Source organism: Marmota marmota, unplaced genomic scaffold (assembly GCF_001458135.2).
Source record: "Marmota marmota marmota unplaced genomic scaffold, marMar, whole genome shotgun sequence".
Taxonomy (NCBI): Eukaryota; Metazoa; Chordata; class Mammalia; order Rodentia; family Sciuridae; genus Marmota; species Marmota marmota.
The window spans coordinates 3,683,615-3,702,066 of record NW_026000168.1 but is presented as its reverse complement, the minus strand read 5'-3'; the positions used below and the strand labels follow the sequence as shown (position 1 = coordinate 3,702,066).

At 52.3% G+C, this 18,452-nt stretch overlaps 1 protein-coding gene across 1 annotated transcript; it reads left to right on the top strand.

Annotated features, from left to right (window-relative positions):
• Nucleotides 1-8,332: 8,332 nt before the first annotated feature.
• LOC107150027 (RING1 and YY1 binding protein) lies at nt 8,333-12,809 on the top strand (the record flags this gene model as incomplete). Its single annotated transcript, XM_015494928.2, has 3 exons — nt 8,333-8,532; nt 8,608-8,706; nt 9,014-12,809. Coding segments are annotated over 3 exons (552 nt in total), but the record flags the coding sequence as incomplete, so codon positions are not given.
• Nucleotides 12,810-18,452: the final 5,643 nt, after the last annotated feature.

Genomic DNA, 18,452 nt, shown 5'->3' with positions numbered 1-18,452 from the left:
AACCTGAGCATTTGGTCAGGAATTAACTTGTTTCTTACAACTGTTATTTTCTAGTACCGAAGCTTTTGTTTTCTTTTAAAGTTTAGATTTGAAGGAGACCTTATGTTACCTTAGGCATACAACCCTTGACTTAATAGGTGGGTGGGGAAACATACTTGAGGAGGTCAGCTAATTAAGTATTTGTTAGAGCTTGAATTTCTTTATCGTAGTTTTTTTTTTTTTTTTAAGAATTACTGATTGATTCTTCTGTGGTTTACAAATGCATTTGTTGCATGAGCTGTACTTTGAAAAAATGGTTGCATACATTTTACATGGGAACACTAACAACTGTGAGGTAATTTGCAGACCATATTGAATTGCTTTGAATGGAGTATTTCATGGAGAAAGAATTGATTTTACTCTCCTACATCTGAAACTATAGTTAGCTTAGAGATTTGTAGTTTCTAGGATTCATTTTGGTTACTGACCTGGTTCATAAGGTAATTTTGTGTATCATTTGGAGGAAGGAGGAGAGGTCATGTCCAAATAATTGTAACAGCACATAGTTTGAAGCATGTTTGTAACATCTGATATTTTTGTTTGACTTGAAAATAGGCAAACCAAGTTACTAGCTTGAACAGCAAACTCTCAAGAATAAATACTTCATAGCTGGGTATAGTGGCCAAGCCTGTAATCCTAGAAGCTTGGGAGGTTGAGGCAGAGGGACCTCAGGTTCAAAGGCAGTCTCAGCAACTAGCAAGTCCCCAAGCAACTTCAGGAGACACTATCTCAAAAAGTACAGCTGGGGGCATGCCTATAATTCTCCATCTTTGAAGAGGCGTGGGGGGCCGAGACAGGAGGATCTCAAGTTCAAAGCCAGCCTCTTCATAAGCAAGGCACTAAGCAACTCAGTGAGGCCCTGTCTCTAATAATAGTTTAATAGGGCTGGGGTTGTGACTCAGTGGCCAAGTTCAAACCCTGGTACCCTCCACCCCGCCAAAGATACAAAGGTCTGGGAATGTGGCTCAGTGTAAGAGTGCCCCCTGGGTTCAATTTCAAGTACAAAAACAAAAATAAACATAACTTTATTAATATAAGTTGTCTTTCTTAAATATTGAATGCAAGTGTCTGACTTAAAAGAATCCTAGAGCTCACTTCCATTGGTCAATCAGGAGTCAGGTTTGAAGACTCTGTGTGAGTTATTCAAAGTCAGAGTGAGGGCATCCCGCTGAGCTCTGTCTGTCCAGGATGTTGTCCCATGTCGCGGAGTCTTTGGGAAGCTTCTTGTAAACTTGTGAAATAATGAAAGGGAGAAGACATGATTTTAGAATTACTGCAAAAGTAGTTTGTACCTTGTAGATCCTTCTGAAAAGTCTTGGGGACCTCAGGAGATACCAGGCTGATTTTTTTTTTCTTCTTCTTCTTTTTTTTTTTTTCCTTTTTGGAGAGCCACCACACTTAAGATATCTGTGAGTGGCTACCAGACTGCTTTATGAACTAGGTGTTTTGTTTCCAATAATCTAATCCACTCGTCATGCTTGCTGTGTGACTGTGTGTTTCTGAGTTGCAGGAAAGTTACAGCGCCTTCATTTCCTGGCACTCAAATAGTGAGTGTGTTCTCAGGGCACAGGAGAGGTGTCAGTATTCACAGGGACAGTTTTGAATCCAGAGTTGAACACTGATCTGCTGCTAGGATGCTTGCTAGTTCTGTTGCAGCCGCTGGTTCTGACCAGCTGCCTCCAATGAAGCTGTAATAGACGTGTGTTGTTGAGGTGGCCTCCCCCGAAGGCACTCTCGTTTAAGGGAGAACCACAAACCAGGACTCTCTGAAAACACAGGGAGATTGGCAGCTGGGCTGAGGCGGCTTCCTCAGCGCTGCCCTTGCAGTGGCATAATTAATCAACTTCAGGACACTGCCATGCTCAAAGGATCTGTGTCTCCATTTGCCTCCCAGGATCTGAGCAAGGGCGGTAGACATCTACAGCTGGAAATGTAGTGCTTTGAAGTGTGTGTGCTAGTCTCCCCAGGAGTCCTCTTGTCACATGTCTCCATGTGCTCTGACAGGAGTGCCGTGCAGTGTGGTGTGGGGCCGGTCGGGTCACCTCTTTCATCTCAACTCCAGCCCTGGGAGATGAGGTGCAGCCCCATTCCCATGCCAGGGGACCTGTGTGCACTCAGTCCAGGGCCTGGTGGTCCAGAGGGCAGTCTCCTCCAGAGTCTCCACTCTCCCTTTCTGCTGCCTTCTCCCTGCAACAGAAGGAAGGATATGGGATAAAAAAGGGTGTGGCCTGGGCTTTTAAATTTGATAAGCAGGAGTCGGGTTTGTGGGAGACATTTGGTCGATCCCCCCATTCCCTCCCCTCTCCTCTCCCCCCTCCTCCTCCCCTTTCCATTCCCCCTCCCATCCCCTCTCCTCCCCACATCTTCCCCTTCTCTCCCTCCCTCCCTCCTTTTCTCCTTCCTTCTTTTGGTGCTGGGGATTGAACCCAGGGCCTTGTGCATTTTGCACTCTACCAAGTGAGCAGTACCCCGGTCCACGTTTAGTTTCTAATACAGAGCACACTCAGAGATGTGTACTTGTGGGAAAGAGTAGGCTAAAGTGGACTGAGTTCTCTCAGGGTCACCCAATGGAGGCTTCTTAAAGATGAGCCCAGGGAGTAGAGGCATGGAGACGGTATTTCCTTGCAAGAGGAAAGGCGTAGGAAAGAAAGAGCCCCGTAAAAGAGGCACCGTTTGGGAGCCCAAGACATTAATGCTATCCCACCGAGTGTGGTCTTAGTCAAGTTCAGTGGCCATTGAGGTTTCAGATTGTCCATGTGGTAATGATGGCTGGGCTGACATGAAATCACCAGGCCACAGAGCCTCCTTGATACTTAAAAGTGCAGTGGCGCAGGAGCCTGGCGGGCTCAACTGACAGGGCGAGTTGTGGTCACGGGAGCTGGGGGCCATTGGTGTTTAGTGGATGCTGCCGTTGTGAACGGGCACATTTAGGTTAACACCTGATTGCCTTAGAGGTCCATGTAAGAATTGCCCAGTTTAAAGAATGGTTTGTAGTCCAGAATGTATTTGTAATTTGGTCACTTAGAACTTGGGAAACATTATATAGGCCAGTCCAACAATGATTGGATTTATTTAGCTCCAGAGTGGCTTTAACAAGACACTTTTGCAGTTTATAATAGCATGTTCTCCTGCTTGGCCTACCAGTTCCCTGAAGTCACGATTTACTGTCCCCCCACCCAAGATACTTTCATTAGCAGGTGCCACCAAATAATAGCTGTACACAGAATGCTTTGGGATGTTTCTTGCTGGGACATAACAGATTTGGGGGTGTCAGTAATACAAAGACCCACTTAGTGTTGATGGTCAAATGCATCCTAGTCAAACACTGTGCGTGGGTGTGACCTGAGCACTTGAATGCAGGGAAGAGAGTCCCCAGAGGAGGCTCCTTTGCAGTGCAGTGCCCCCCCCCCCCGGGGGGGGGAATGCCACCTACTCTTGCTAAGAGAGTGCTTGTTCTGGAAGGGCCCTCTCCTAGCTGACCATTCTTCACTACAAATGTCCAGTGCCACGGAGGACACAGAACTCAAGGTTGGTGGTGAAGATGTGAGTTTTCAGGATGGTAAAGCACCCCCTGCACACACACACCCCCGCCCGCCCCGCAGTTGAGCTGATGGTATGGGTCCAGAGCCTTTGAGGTAGTTTCATTGAAAGGTGGCATTGATTCATTGAAAGATGCATTCGAAGACAGTTCACTGAAAAAATTCTGGCTTTGTGTTGCTGACACCAGAAGGTGGCCTTGTGCTTGTCACTTCCTGTGGCTGAACTGTGAGAGGCACTTGAGTGCACCCAGGAGTAAACACAGACCCAGGCCGTCCAGAAGGGCTTCCTGTGCCCACGGGCACTCTCTGGGATGCTGCTGCTTCAGAGATCATGGGTGTCCCCAAGTAAAGATTCGCTTTAGTTTTTATGGAATGGACTCTTGTGAAATAAAATTTGTTGTTTAAATGCAAACAGATAGACGTGTTTTCCTCAGGATGCCTGTTATTGAAATTTCATAGCACATTTTAATTTCAAGAAGGTGGTATTTTTTCATAAGAAGTTGTCATCTTGAAGAAGATTCCGGAAACTTGCCTGTGCCACACTTGATGCGGGAAACGCGTGGTTTTGGTTTTGGCCGGTGGTGGTTGTGGTTGCCGTGTTTGGTTTCAGTTTGAGGCAGAGATGCTGGGAGCTGCAGCCATGCCGACGGCTGGCTTGGCTGTGCGCTGGGAGCCCTGGGCTCTGAAGCAGTCGGCTGCAGATGTGAGGAAGCTCCACCTGTCAACACAGCGGCTTAGCTTGTCGCTTGTGGGGACTCCATGAAGCAACCTGGGTTGGTGGGAAGTTATTTCTCACTGATCAGCAGGGTTCACTGTCGGGATGGGATTCATTTCTTAAGGGAATGTTCCAGGTGCAGTAGGAAGCAAGGAACGCACCCTAGCCAGCTCACCACGCCCTTTTCTCTTCTTCAGGGACAACCCAGCAGCCCCCTCTTGCCCGAGTGTGGTGAGGGGAAACTAATGAGGGCCCGGGGTTTCAGGGAGGTGTCCGCCTAAATTGTGCCTTCACCAGAGCCTTTCATCCCTAGTACCTTGTGCCCAAGTCACCGCCTCACCCAAGACAGACAGACACACACACACACACACACACACACACACACACAGTCTGCTGGGATGTCTCAGGTGCCACGCCAGTTTGTGGACACCTTTTTGAGAGCAGTTGCTGGAGAGTCCGGGCAGAACTGGGTTTGAACGCCTCATTACTGAACCATGGCCAAGTTTAACATTGTCCTCCTGCATTCTGAATTCATAAAAGGGAGTGGACAGTCCTTCTCTGGAGCATGCTGTGCTCAGTCTTGTTCATTGTGTTCCTGCCCTGTGATGGCCTCTCCTGCTCGGGTACAGTTGGCATGCCTTGTCTGGAGGATGGCCCCCAGGACTGAAGGGCGGGGTAAGGACTGAGGCTCCCTCCGTCAAGGCTGCTCATCCTACTCTCCTGGCAGCCGGGAGAGTCTTGGCCTGGAAAGAAGGAAGGGGCAGGTGGCAGTGCTCCCAGAGCGCGTGCTCGCAGGAGCACCTTTCCTTGGGAGAGTGCGTACCCACTGGTGGCTTTCCTCCCTCTTCCCAAAGGTGGGTTCCCTACTTAGGAAAGTGCCCCTGACCCTAGAAGTACTGTCGTTCTTGCTGAGACACCTGGATTGAAGACAGTTAATTGGTCAGAAGTAATGAGTGCCTGTGTGCTTTGCTGTCAGAGGGCATCGGAGGGCCCACAGGATGCCACGTTTATACAACATCCAAGCAAGAGAGTCTCCAGACAACACGAGGGCCCGCAGACTTCCCATTCTTGGTTATGGTCGGATCCCACACAGCCTTGGGTCCTTTTCTTTCTGGGAAACTTTGATGTGTGCAGAGGAAGGAACACGCACTTTGTCACTGCTCTGGTCGGAAGTCTCAGGGGCGGGCAGGGCGAGGCTGGCAGCCCTGTGCTCCTCCCGACCAGGGCTCTGGCCACTGTTTACCTGGGCGGGGCTGGAGCTGACTCTGGGAGCCTCCTAGCCGCAGTGCCAGCACCTCCAGAGGCAGAGCGCTCACCATCGCTGCTGCTGGGCAAGCCCTGAGCCCTGGGGAGCTGAGAGCGCCCTGTGGCCTTGTGGGCTAGGTAGCCGCCTCCTGCTGCTCCATGTCCAGCTCCTCCCACGTACAACCCGGCAAGCCTGGTGCCGCTTCCCATCTCCATGGTTTCCAGGTCTCTTTTCCAACTTTCCCAAATGCTGCCCGCCACCCTACCCAGCCCCTCCTGTCACCACTTCATGGTGGGAACAGCTAGCCGAGAAGCTCTTCGGACCATCCTCTTGGTGGCAGAAGTGTCCACTGGCTTTCCCTCAGAGCCCTCTTGACTCTTTGGAAGGGACCAAGCCTTTCCCCAAGATGGACTGTCCTTTGCCCTACACACCCCTCTCACCTGGCCTGTCCCTCTCTGGAACTCATGACCCAGGAGCTGGCCTGCACAGTGCCTGCCGCTCAGCAGCAGACCACCTCAGCCCCGGCCCCACTCTTCTCAGGAAGAGCTCAGTGACAGCTCTGTGCTCTTTCTGGCTGTCCTGTCCCTGGCTTCTGGTGACCCCACGTGCCTGGGTCTCCTCCCAGTCCAGAGCTGCACCCTTGTGCCAGCCTGCACCCCACATTGCCTTTCTGTCCCGTGCTCACTTACCTCCTAAGTTGGCCTAGCACTGTGCTGAACACGTGTAGTCCTTGCCAGCAGGGTGCATGGTGGCTTGGCAGTTAAGGCGTAGCTTGTGAGTGGCATCATGAAACTGCCTGGTGGCCCGATGTCCCGACTCAAGCAGCCTCTCAGACTCGGGCTGGGGAGGCTGGTGACTGCTGGGGGACTCTCTCTGGCCAGGCCCTTGGCCTCTGATTCTCTTTTGGGGGAGCCCATACGTCAGGGTCGGCCACCCTCTTATCTTTGAGTGGCCTTTCTCTGGAGGAAACTATCCATGGTGGCTTTAATTGAAAATCTCCCTGGAGGTGTTCTTTGGCATAAAGTTCAAGCCGCTTTTTCACTGAACTGGCTGAGGCACTTTGTTTGAGCACCTGAGGGTTGGTTTACGCATGGCAGTTTGTTGTGAGCTCTCTGAGGCTTGTGATGTATTCCCGTGAAGGCTGTGAAGTGTCATACAGTATCACTGTCATCTGTGAGCCTTAACAGGCCATCCTCCTCTAAAGATGGTGGCATGGGTCAGAGTAGCTGCCACTTCAGTTGTTAGACTGTATGAAGAGACGGAGAGGCTTAGAGGACGTGCTAGTGTCTGCAGGGCCTTGGCTCCCCTCCTCTGGGGGCCTCTAGGTCCATGAGTGCATGCGTCTGGCCGTGGCCCATGGCCTGGGTGCCCCGTGGCCTGCTCTCCAGCCAGCACACCTAGAGGCTGGGTGGCAGCCAGCGGAGAGATTGCAGCTGTGTGCTCACCACTGAGCCCCGTCACAAGCAGCACCCAGGCTCCTCTGCTGCTGTCTGGGGTGGCTGTCCTCCCCTGCTGCACCCCAGGAAGAACAGCAGAATCGCCTGGGTTTTCCCAGCCTCTTATTTTCCTCGCAGACCAACTCTGACGCTGGTCCGGGTGCCCCCTTTCTTGGGCCAGCCATGCTTGTCTGTGCTGGCGAATGGAGGGGAGCTCGAGATTGAGGGTGGTCCTTGCTCTGAGGCCCCCAGTCCCTCAGCTTGTGGACGGCCCAGTTGGCTCGTACCTGGGGAGTGTGTTCTCCGCAGGGCATGTCTGTGTCGATGAGGGGGTCTTTGGAAATTAGCGTTACAATAGTCCTCGTATCCCAGGTTTCACTTTTCAGTTTCAGTTACCCGTGGTCAACCACAGTTTTTTTAAAAAAAAAATTCAAGTGGAAAATTCCAGAAATAAACATTTCATGGATTTTTAGTTGCACACTTTCCCAAGTCATGCAAAGAACTTGCAGCATAGCATGTTGTCCTGACCTGCACACGAGTTGTCCCTTTGTCCAGCATCCCCACACTATGTGAGCTGTTTGGCCTGAGATCAGTTGGTAGTTGTGGGGGTATCAGGTCTGTCTCCACCCAGCGAGTGGCTCTGGCACCCGTGGGGAGCCTTGGGATGTCTTGTGGCAGGTGAGGAGGGCCGCCCGGGGAGGAACTGCACAGGTGTCCGCTCCTCTCTCCCTCTCCCTCGGGTCCCAGTGGTCACGCGTTGGAAAGCGCTCCGCACCACGCGGATTCTGTGAGCATAGTGCTGCGCGCCAGTGTCAGTTGGAGATTGGCACAGACGTAACGGCTGATGGCACGATGAATATGCCACTGTCTGACTTTCCCATAGCGACTTCCAGTCTGCACCCCTGGGAGCTGGTGTGAGTGCAGTTGCGGCGTCCTCTCGCTCCTGTGGGTCGTCCCTGCCACTCATAGCTGCAGGGAGCGCCGGAGCAGTTAGACGGAGGAGTGGAGTCACACTTCTAATTTCATTCTTTTCAAGGGATTACTGATGTCCATTTAATAAAACGAGATTAACCTTGTGCTGCAGGAGTGTTTGAAAGATGTCAGTCAGTATAATCTTGACAGCTCAAAAGAAGTAGTGTTCTTGGCACTCTGAGAATACTGTCCTCTTTTATAGGCCACACAGCAGTGTGAGTGTGTCACCTCCTTTGAACAAGGAGAAATTCTGTCTATCTGTATGGAAATGAACGTTCAAGCAGCACCACAGAATCTGGCTTTGAGTCGCTAGATGTCTGAAATGAAATACCTAACAAGGCAGCAAAGCAAAAGTGAGGTTTAAAATACTTAAAACCACTGAACGCCACCTTTCCTTGAATGTTTCAGAAAACCTCGGATCAACTCTCAGCTGGTGGCACAACAGGTGGCTCAGCAGTATGCCACTCCACCACCCCCGAAGAAGGAGAAGAAGGAGAAAGTGGAGAAGCAGGACAAGGAGAAGCCCGAGAAGGAGAAGGAGATCAGTCCTAGTGTCACCAAGAAGAACACCAACAAGAAAACCAAGTGAGTCGGGGGGGCGGCTCCGCTGTGGGGGGGCTCCCTGGGGTGCACGCAGCTAACGCCCTGCCTCTTCCCCAGACCAAAGTCGGACATCCTGAAAGACCCTCCTAGCGAAGCCAACAGCATACAGTCTGCCAACGCCACGGCAAAGACCAGCGAAGCGAATCACACCTCGAGGTACGCGGGGCCAGGACCAGGTGCTGACCGGTAGTCACAGTGCAGAGCCCAGGGCGGCCCCTGGGGGGTGGGCTGAGGAGCTGGGTGGGGACGGTGAGTAACAGGATTGTGATGGGCGGAGCTCAGCCGGCTGACAGCACCCGCGGTGGGTGGGTGGGTGGGTGGCAGCGGCAGTGGCCATTTTGGCATCCCTGGGCATCCGTGACAGGCCCCTTGGATTTGGAGCCCGGTGCCAGCAGGTCCTGGTGGGTGACGCTCTGCTGTTAAACCACACCTTTCTTAACCGCCCTTCCCCCTGGCATTTCAGGCCCCGGCTGAAAAACGTGGACAGGAGCACCGCACAGCAGTTGGCAGTAACTGTGGGCAACGTCACCGTCATTATCACAGACTTTAAAGAAAAGACTCGCTCCTCTTCAACGTCCTCGTCCACAGTGACCTCCAGTGCAGGGTCAGAACAGCAGAACCAGAGCAGCTCGGGGTCAGAGAGCACAGACAAGGGCTCCTCCCGCTCCTCCACGCCAAAGGGCGACATGTCGGCAGTGCAGGACGAGTCCTTCTGAGGCCGCACGTGGGGCAGTGAGGACCTCGCATCAGGGTATAGGATGCAGCCCGCCACCTGCCCGTGCGCCTGCGCCTGGAGTCTCTGTGGACGGCCACCGCTTCTCTGCAGGATGCTTCCTGCTCGCCACGGGCATCTGGCCACCCAGGAATTTCGCACCCTGACGGTTACTCGTGACACTTTTATGTATTCCATTGTTTTATATGATTTTCCTAACAATCATTTATAATTGGATGTGCTCCTGAATCTACTTTTTATATAAAAAAAAAATCTGCTGTGCACAATTTTCCATGTACATGACAACTGGTTTTTTGTTTTTGTTTTGTTGAGGGGGCGTTGGGAGGGGGGAGGGAACTTTTATTTATTGTGTTCACAACTCCATCCTTTCAGCATATCCTTTAAGTTTAGTTCTTTCTTCCAGTTATACTATGTACTATCAGTTTTGATATAACTATATATATATAAATATAAAATTATATATAAAGGGTTATTTGAAACCAATCCACGGCAGCGCTGGTGCTTGATACACTGTGAAGACAACATGGAACAGTGCAGATCTGGGACAGTCCCTTCCAGAAAGTGCTGAGACTGAGTCACAGTCGGTCTCGCGTGGAGTGTGTCCCACCCACGTGGGAACCTGACTCTCATCTAATGAGTCCTGACGATAGAAAGATTTTCTATTTTTTAAACAATGTGATCTCAGAGGTAAAGACTGCTCCAGATGGCCTGCATTGGCAGGGGGTAATGACAAATCACAGGTGGTGCAGTGGGGGGCTCTGTCACCCAGGAGTACCTGAAGGAGCTCCAGAATGCCACGTGTTGGTGTAAGTCACGGTCACACGCTGACATTGCTGTTCTGCACAAGCACCCGGCCTCACGGGCTCTCCCTGGGTCCACCCATCTTCCAGGCCTCCCCTCAGGTCTGGGCCCCCAGGGCCACCCTGGCCTCCACCTCCAGGGGCCTGGCAGTGGGGGCTTTACAGTTGGACTTGGTTGCCTCACGTCCCCGTCACTCAGACCCTCCCCCTGCCGGTGCAGACGTGAGACTCCCTCCTCGTTCCGTCTTAAAACCTACTGTGGTTCATTCTCCTCCGCAAAGGTCACGGCCACACGAGAGGCCCCCAGTGGAGCCCGTGCTGGAGACCCGGCTCGATCCCCCAGGGCGGGGACTCTGGCACTGAGTGGCCGAGGCACAGGGTAAGGCCATGCTGCCTGCCCTGGCCAGAGCGCGTGCTCCAGAGTTCCTTGTCCTCTCTTGACTGTCCTGGGGGGAGGAACAGCCACTCATCTGATCTAGTGACACCATCCTCCTTGATTCACGGCCTTTGTTTGCTTTGCTTTGCTTTTGTTTGGATTTGGGGGTCTCTCTTCTCCCCGACTTTCCCATTCACATCCACTGAGTTGGTAGTACACCAGAGTCATTTCGGGCGTGGGAACTTGATGTTAACCTTCCTTTATTTGATCTTGCTTTAAGGACTCACGGGAGGGTGTGTGATGTAATGAAGCACCACATTTTGGTGTTAAGAACCTGGTTTCCTTAATAGTAGAACTAATTTCTATCTGGAGGCAACAAGTAAAAGGAAAAAAAATTAACAGCTTGAATTGAGTAGCCAGCAGGAAAGGTTCCTCTCACATTTACATTAAAACGATGCTATAGTCACCAATGTACCATAATTTAAATTTGTCCTCGAAGGTATAGATTATAAAGCAGTGCCATTCGTTGCTGTGGTCCTATTCTCAAATGCATGGACAATGTTCCCTTCTTTTTAAAATAATGCTTGTATCTGGGATGCAAGCTGTGCTTATCTTTTTAAATACCTTTTTAAAGTATTTATTAATGAACCAAAGGAAATCAGGTGCTTTCTATAAGCATCAGAATATATAATACATAGTGATTTGACTATGAATTTTAAATCCACGTTTTAATATTAGTGGGATATTGCAAAGACATTCCTTCTAAAAAGTTTTAATATTCCTTTTATTACGGGTCTCAGGGAGGGTAAATTAGTCAGCCATATTTATTTTCCAGAGGTGTAAGGAATTGCTAAGTTTTTTAATTAACTTTTTTAAAAAAATTAAATGCCACCAAACTCGTGGGTTGCACTGCTTTTGGAACCAGTCAGTGTTGGCATGCACTTTGTTCACGAACACTGTGTGCTTTCGCAAATCAGTTTCATGTAAAGTGATTGGACCCCTAATGAGTGGAAAAGCTGATGATCCAGCTACTCAGAGGCTGCTCAGTGATCCATCGCCAGTGTCTTGGTTTTTTGGTTTTGCCTCCTGATCAATTAAAGAATGGGGAGAGGTGAAGGAAGGGGGGGGGGTTGGCTTTAGGACGAGTGGGCCCAGCTTGCTGTTGGGGCAAGACGGGGGGGCGGGTTGTCCAAGCACCAGACGTCACAGGGCCAGCCCGCAGCTGCCGCGCGTCTGGGGCAGCGAGGTGGTGGGTACCCGAGACCTTGCATTTCCAAAATTGGTGACATCCCTCAGGCACGATCTCTGGAAACGGGATCCTGCGTCCCGCCCTGCGGTTCCTAGGCAGTGCGTCTGAACACTAGCTAGCGTAGGTGATGAGGATGTACCTTGAAAGGACCAGAAACACTCAGTGTTCAGTGGCACAGAAAGCAGGTGAAAAATCAAAACAAAAAGCACAGTGTTAACGCAAGTTTCCCTTTGTTTCAACACCACACGATTTCACTCGAGTGCGGCAGCTGACCTGTCCGCTCTGCTTGCGTCGCGCAGTTAAGACAGAGGTCAAGACATCCGACTCCCACTATTTGAACCCAAACCTTTCCGTTCCAATCTGGATATTCAAACAACGTCGGCAGGAGCTTCTGTGAGTCCTTCCATACGATGTTCCACCTGCCTTACCGAGACCATTCTCAGTCTACTTTTTTAAGCTACCGTATCTTAAATTATTGAAAGTTTATTAATTGCTGAATATATAATAACCTTTGCTTGTATGTAACCGAAAATGGTGTAAGAGCCGACATTTAGAGTTGGACGATGGAGCCGGACAGTTTCTAATGCGCAAGCAGTTCTGTTCTTGTGTATGACTCGTAACCTTAATTTACTGTGTAAAGATGGTTACATTATTTCCTTAGCTTTGTTTGTTGGAGACAAATAGAGAATGCTTGTTAAGTATGTCAAAACATAATCTTACCTTGTGAATTTTTGTTCATGTATTATACGAGCTCTATTTTCCATTTGCCCAGAAAGACAGCTTGTATAACGCTTTTGGAAGTTTCTGCTCTGTAAGGTCTCTAGAGCTGACGGTCTGTTAGGTTTGTTTTCTCTTCATGCTAAAGTGTCAGTTGGTGGTTTTGTGAACTGGTCAGAAATTCACAGGTCTTAAATGTTTTGGGGAAATTTATATTGGACACTGCTCTTTGTCTAGCAAATAAAAGATGTTAATATATTCCTGTTACTGGCATGTGCACGACTATGTTATTAGAAGCCACTTTATCATTTTCCTGCTTTAAATAGAAATGTCTATTTATGAATTCTGCTTGTAGTTTTTTCACAAATAAAATAGTAAAATTTACATTGGAAAATCTTTATTTTTGTCTTGCGCAGAGCACCTGCCCTGAGGAGAGTGGCTCCCCTCTGCCCCTGTGGGGTGAGCCCGGGCAGCATCACCAGGGCCAGGGCCACTCCTTCGGCTCCTCCGTCCTTCAGAGCTAAAGTCTTTGGGGGCCAGTGCCTCTGAGACGCAGATGAAAATGCAGCTGAGCTGGGAAATGTGGAAGAAAGGGTGTCCATGCACCTGGGAGACGTTGCAGGGGTGGAGGGACAGGGGATGGGGCTGGACGGGGTCACCGGCTGCTAGATAGCCTCCAGATGGCCTGTTGGTCCCATTTCAATACTGGGGATCAAACTCGGGGGCGCTTAACCACTCACTGACCCATGTCCCCAGCCCTTTATTTTTTTGAGACGGCGTGAGTTACCCAGGTCCCCGCTAAGTCTCTGAGGTGGCTTTGAACTTGCAGTCCTCCTTCCTCAGCCTCTTGAGCTGGGATTATAGATGTGTGCCACCACTGTGCCCACCTGGGGACCCTGATGGGGGTCCTGAGTGGCAGAGGTTCTGTTGGAAGGAAACCTTACAAGCACTCTCCTGCCAATTTTAGATGAGAGGTCATCTGCAAGCCCCGCCCCCCCGCCTTCCTGGGGGCCCCACTGCCAGAGGCTGGCCTGCACCCAGTGCTGGACCCCCATGGTGCAGGTGTGCCTCTTAGGAGAGGGCCGGCTCCTTGCAGTCCTGGGATGGGAAAGGAGGCCTGGGCTTCTTGTCTAGTGCTCCAGCATTGAGGGCAAGCGTCCAGGCCCCTGCTGAGGTGTGGGGCCAGGTGACATGGTCAGGAAGACCTGGCTGAAGCCACCCTGACTAAAGGTAGACCCCTCTCCAGCTGCGGTGTGCCTGGGCCTGTGCCAACCATCTGCTGCCACGGTCCTGTGAGTTGGCCACCTCTGCTGGGGGCAGGAGGCAGGGTCAGCGTCAGGCCCTGGGCATCTCGCCCTGACCTCTCGGCAGTAGTGCAGAGAGAGCCGCTCAGAACCTTGAGGTGGTGTCCAGGTGGAGTTGGAGCCGCCCTGTGGGATTGGAGGTGGAGCAAGGTCCCGTCCACTGGTCGTTGGAGGGAGATGCGTTGCCCAGCTGGGCACTGCAGGGAAGGCCCCGACTTCCCTAGAAAGGACACAGGATGGTCAGAAACAGGAGGGGGCTGGGGCTGGGCAGACCTGGGTCCGGGGGGCACAGGAAAGCAGCCAGCCCCTGAGCGTGTCCCTGGTCCCAGCCATTCTCCAGGGCTGCCCAGTACAGCGCACAGGGTGACTGTGGTGTGTGCAGGTGTGAGGGGGACAAACGGCCCTCCCTGCAGGCACTGGTGAGCTGGACCTGCAAGGCCAGTAAGTGGCATAAAACGTCCACCCGTGGGCCCTGTCCACCCTCGGGCTTGTGCCCAGCATCACGGAGCAGAGTGCTCCCTTCCAGCCGAGTCCAGACTTGACCCCCACACCCCGGCCACACGTTAGCCATTCCTGCCCTGGAAGAACCCACCCGAACAGCTGGGGACCCACGAGGAATCTGGGAATGCGGTCTTCCGTCATGGACACTAGAATCCAGGGGCCCCTGGAGACCTCAGGGGAGTCGAAAGTCACTCTCAAGAGCTCAGCTTCCTGTCCAGAGCAAGGCCAGGGTGGAGGGGCCTCCGTCCAGTACTGACTGGAAGGGCAGTCCCCAGCCCCAGACCCCAAGGCCCTGTGGACAAGGTCCTGCCAGGCTGTCCCCCCACTCTGTCGGCCCCAGAAGTCACCGCAGGACACAGAGGGATGTTGTTCACGTGGTCGGAGCCCTAGGCCCACCTCAGGCCCCCAGGAGTGTGCCCCTGGCCTCTGCTCAGGACCCCGCCGCGGGTGGTGGCGCCCATTCTTCCCATTTTCCCCCCTGCACTTTGATTCTGGGATGAAAAGCGTTTTGGGATTGTCTTAGGCTTCGTAATTTCACTATTTTGTGTGGCCCAGAGAAAGAAAGGAGCAAATCTGTTCAGGGCCACATGCAAAACGAAATCCCGTGGGTTGTTGTTTTTTTTTTTTTTTTTAATGTTTTTTACTTGTTGATGGACCTTTATTTCATTTATCTATAAGCAGTGCTGAGAGTCGAACTCAGTGCCTCACACAGGCCAGGTAAGCGCTCTGCCACTGAGCCCCAGCCCCAGCCCAATCCTGTGATATTTTTGACAGATAACTTGAGGTTTCTGCGTTTACAAGCAACATTGGGACGAATGTGGCTTCTCTTCTCGTCATTGAAAGTTCATTTTTTTTTTCAGTGATGTTTACTGCCTCTTTTATTTATTTTTTTTTTAATTTTTTTTTTTAAAGAGAATTTTTCAATATTTATTTTCTAGTTTTCGGTAGACACAACATCTTCGTTTGTATGTGGTGCTGAGGATCGAACCCGGGCCGCACGCATGCCAGGCGAGCGCGCTACCGCTTGAGCCTCATCCCCAGCCCCTCTTTTATTTTTTTACAGTTTATGGAGTCGGTGGGAGAACTCAGGACCCCTGGTCGCCCGCCACTGTCTCAGTGTTAGCAAGCCTTAGTTCATGCTTAGTCCCTGTTGTTGATTGAGAATAGGATTTTCTCATGCCCGCACAAATCCACTAGCCCCCAGGAAAGAGACGGTGGAGCTACCGCCTCTGGATGAGCCACCAACAGTCTGCAGAGTGGACGCTGGACAAGGGGCACCTGTGCAGCCTATATCCTGCCATTACGGTGGCCCAGGCGCGGAGCGAGAGCAGTTATAAAGGGACGCCCTCCTGACCTGTGCGCAGAGGGATGTGCCCACTTAGAGGGGTCGGCAGGAGGTCCTCTCACTGGCTGCAGGGGAGACAGTCTGAAAAACGTGTCTGAGACGAAACCAGCTGTTACAGGATGCCGTGAAATAACAGGGGACGCCTGCTGAGGGGATCTCGGTGGCAGCACCCACAGAGCCTGGGAACAGATCAGGTAATGGGAGGGAGAGGAGCCGGGCGGCCCCCACTCACCCTGGAGCAGGTGGCCCATCGCCAGGCCACCAGTCTGAAGAGGCAGGGGCCACTTCAGGGGGCTGCTGAGAGGGGACAGCCGGGCACATCGCTCCTCCTAGAGGCAGAAATGTCCCCATGGGAAGAGATGCCACACAGAGAGGTTGTGTTGGGGCTGGGTGGTGCAGGGCCTCCTCCCTGTGACCGCTATACCTCCCAGCCCTGTGACAGTTCTGTGGAATGCGGAGGGGCGTCCCCAGAGCCCGACTTATGTTAGCAATGAGGAAGGCAGCTTTTACGGGTTCCGTCTTGGTCTTGCAGGCCTCCCTCCCGCGGCACGCACGGGACTTTCACGGTTTCAAGTGGTTGAAATTTTTTATTTATTTAAATTTTTTTTTTTTTTTGGTGCTGGGGATTGAACCCTGAGGCACTTTGCCACTGAGCGACATCCCCACCCCTTTTTATTTTGAAACAGGTTCTTGCTAGCAGTTGCTTACAGCCTTGCGGAGTCGCTGAGGCTGGCCTCGAACTTGCAATCCTCCCGCCTCAGCCTGCCAAGTTGTTGGGATGACAGGCGTGTGCACTGTGCCCGGCATGAGTGGCTGAAAATATTTTTAAAGAATAATAGGTATGATTTGTGAAAATCATATGACATTCAGATTTTAATGCCTGCAAATTGTTTTATTGGAACAGTGATTGAAAAGTCTATGAAAGAGACTCACTTGACTCTCTTTGCTATGGTGGTGACACGTGAGAACCTTCTACCCACAGATACGACTTTAGTGAGCAGAGCGAGGGGCTTGTAGTTGAAGCCTACTAGGTACGAATGACGTTTCTGATTTTCAGCTAACCATCAAGCCTCTCTGAACCGCCGTCTCTTTCTCCGTAGAATGGTATTTTTGTAAGGCTCATTTGTAATTATTTGTAAGGCTTTGAGCTGATAAATTCCTGCTTCCTGGTCGGTGCTCAGAACCTTAGTTCCTGCCTTGCCCTGGGGAACTCTGCATTTCCCACTAGAGGGGCCCCTTGAGAACCACGGAAGCTTCCAAAGTGATAGCTCATTGTGTATCCTGGGGCCTCACGGGGACTGATGGGGGCCAGCCTCAGGCACCAAACACCACCTGGCTGCACAACGGAAGGCTGGGCATCCTGACCACAGACCCAAACACAGCGTGGCTTTGGTTTTGGCGTCCCTGGGAAGCCAGAGCGTCACCAGGTCAGGGGCCCTGGCACTGGTACTTCATAGCTATGCCTTGGACTCCGGGCAGCTGCTGGGGCTGGCTCGGGGCTGGCCGCCTGCCCTGGGTTATCTCAGCTCCGTTATTCAGATGTTGCGTCTCCTCTCATTTTCCTATGCCTGCTCTTTGGTGCTCTATCTCTTGGGGGTTCTGTTCTTCTTGGAAAGAGAGTTCCTCGTGATTCGGCTTGAGTTGTGCCCCCAGAAGAGGTTGGCGTCCGCACCCCAGGGCCTGTGAACGTGCCCTTCTCAGAAATAGGCTCTTCGGGATGACCAGGTTAAGATGAGGTTATTAGGGTGGCTCCTGATCGGGTATGACTGTGTCCCCGTAATAGGGGACACTGGATACAGGGACACGCACAGGGAGACTGCTATGTGAAGGTGAAGGCAGAGGTCTGGGCAGCCACCCCAAACCCCAGGAGGGCCGCGTGGCATGGACTCCCCGTCAGATTCTGCAGGAGGGACTCTGTGGCGTGGACCTGGAGTGTCCCACAAAGGCCCCTGTGCCCAGGGCTGCAGCCTGTCGGGAGGTAGGGCTTTGGGAGGTGAGTGGATTACAGGGTTTCGGCCTCCTTGGTGGATTAATTCACTGGTGCTGGAGGTGGGTGGAGCCTGGGAGGTGGGCGTGGCCTGGGAGGTGGGCGTGGCCTGGGAGGCGGGCGTGGCCTGGGAGGCGGGCGTGGGTGAGGAAGTGGGCGTGATTGAGGGTGGGTGTGGCCTTGGAGGTGGCTGAGTAAGTGGGCGTGGCTGAGGAGGTGGGCGTGGCCGAGGAGGTGGGCGTGGCCGAGGAGGTGGGTCACTGGGCTGTGCCCTGGAAGGCTCACTCACCTGGCCTCCCCTCTCTGCTTCCTGGCTGCCGAGGACTGAGTGGGCCTCCCTCCCCACGCCTCCGCCATGATGCTCGGCCTCGCTGACCCCAGACAGGGGGACCGGCCAACCGTGGACTCGGAAACCGTGAGCCAAAGGAAGCCTTTCTTCCTCCACGTTGTTGTCTCGGGTATTTCCCCAGCGATGAAACGCTCTCTCCCACGAGAAGGACCCTGCACCCGCGGAGCTGGATGTCCCTTGTTGAGCCACCCCGTGGTGGCAGCTCTGGGGATCTCACCTCTGCCTTTCACGGCTGAGTGGCCCATGTCTGCTGTCATGTTCCGGTTTTCCCACGCTATTTTCTGTTGGGCTCCTTTCCTCTGCGTTACACCCTCTGCTTTCGTTCATGCCTGCAATACGTTCTCTCGTGGCTCTGAGAGGATGGAGGCTGTATCTTTGGATGTGGAGCGGTCTTTGCCCGGCCTGGCCCCTGGGACGGTTGAGGTTTTCTGGTTAGTCTCTGCCCCGGGCTTTGCTCAGGTCTCTGGAAACCTCCTGTTGAAGGATGGAGGAAGAGAAGCCCCAACACCAAGCCCCAAGTGGGCAGCTCTGGAGGATTTGC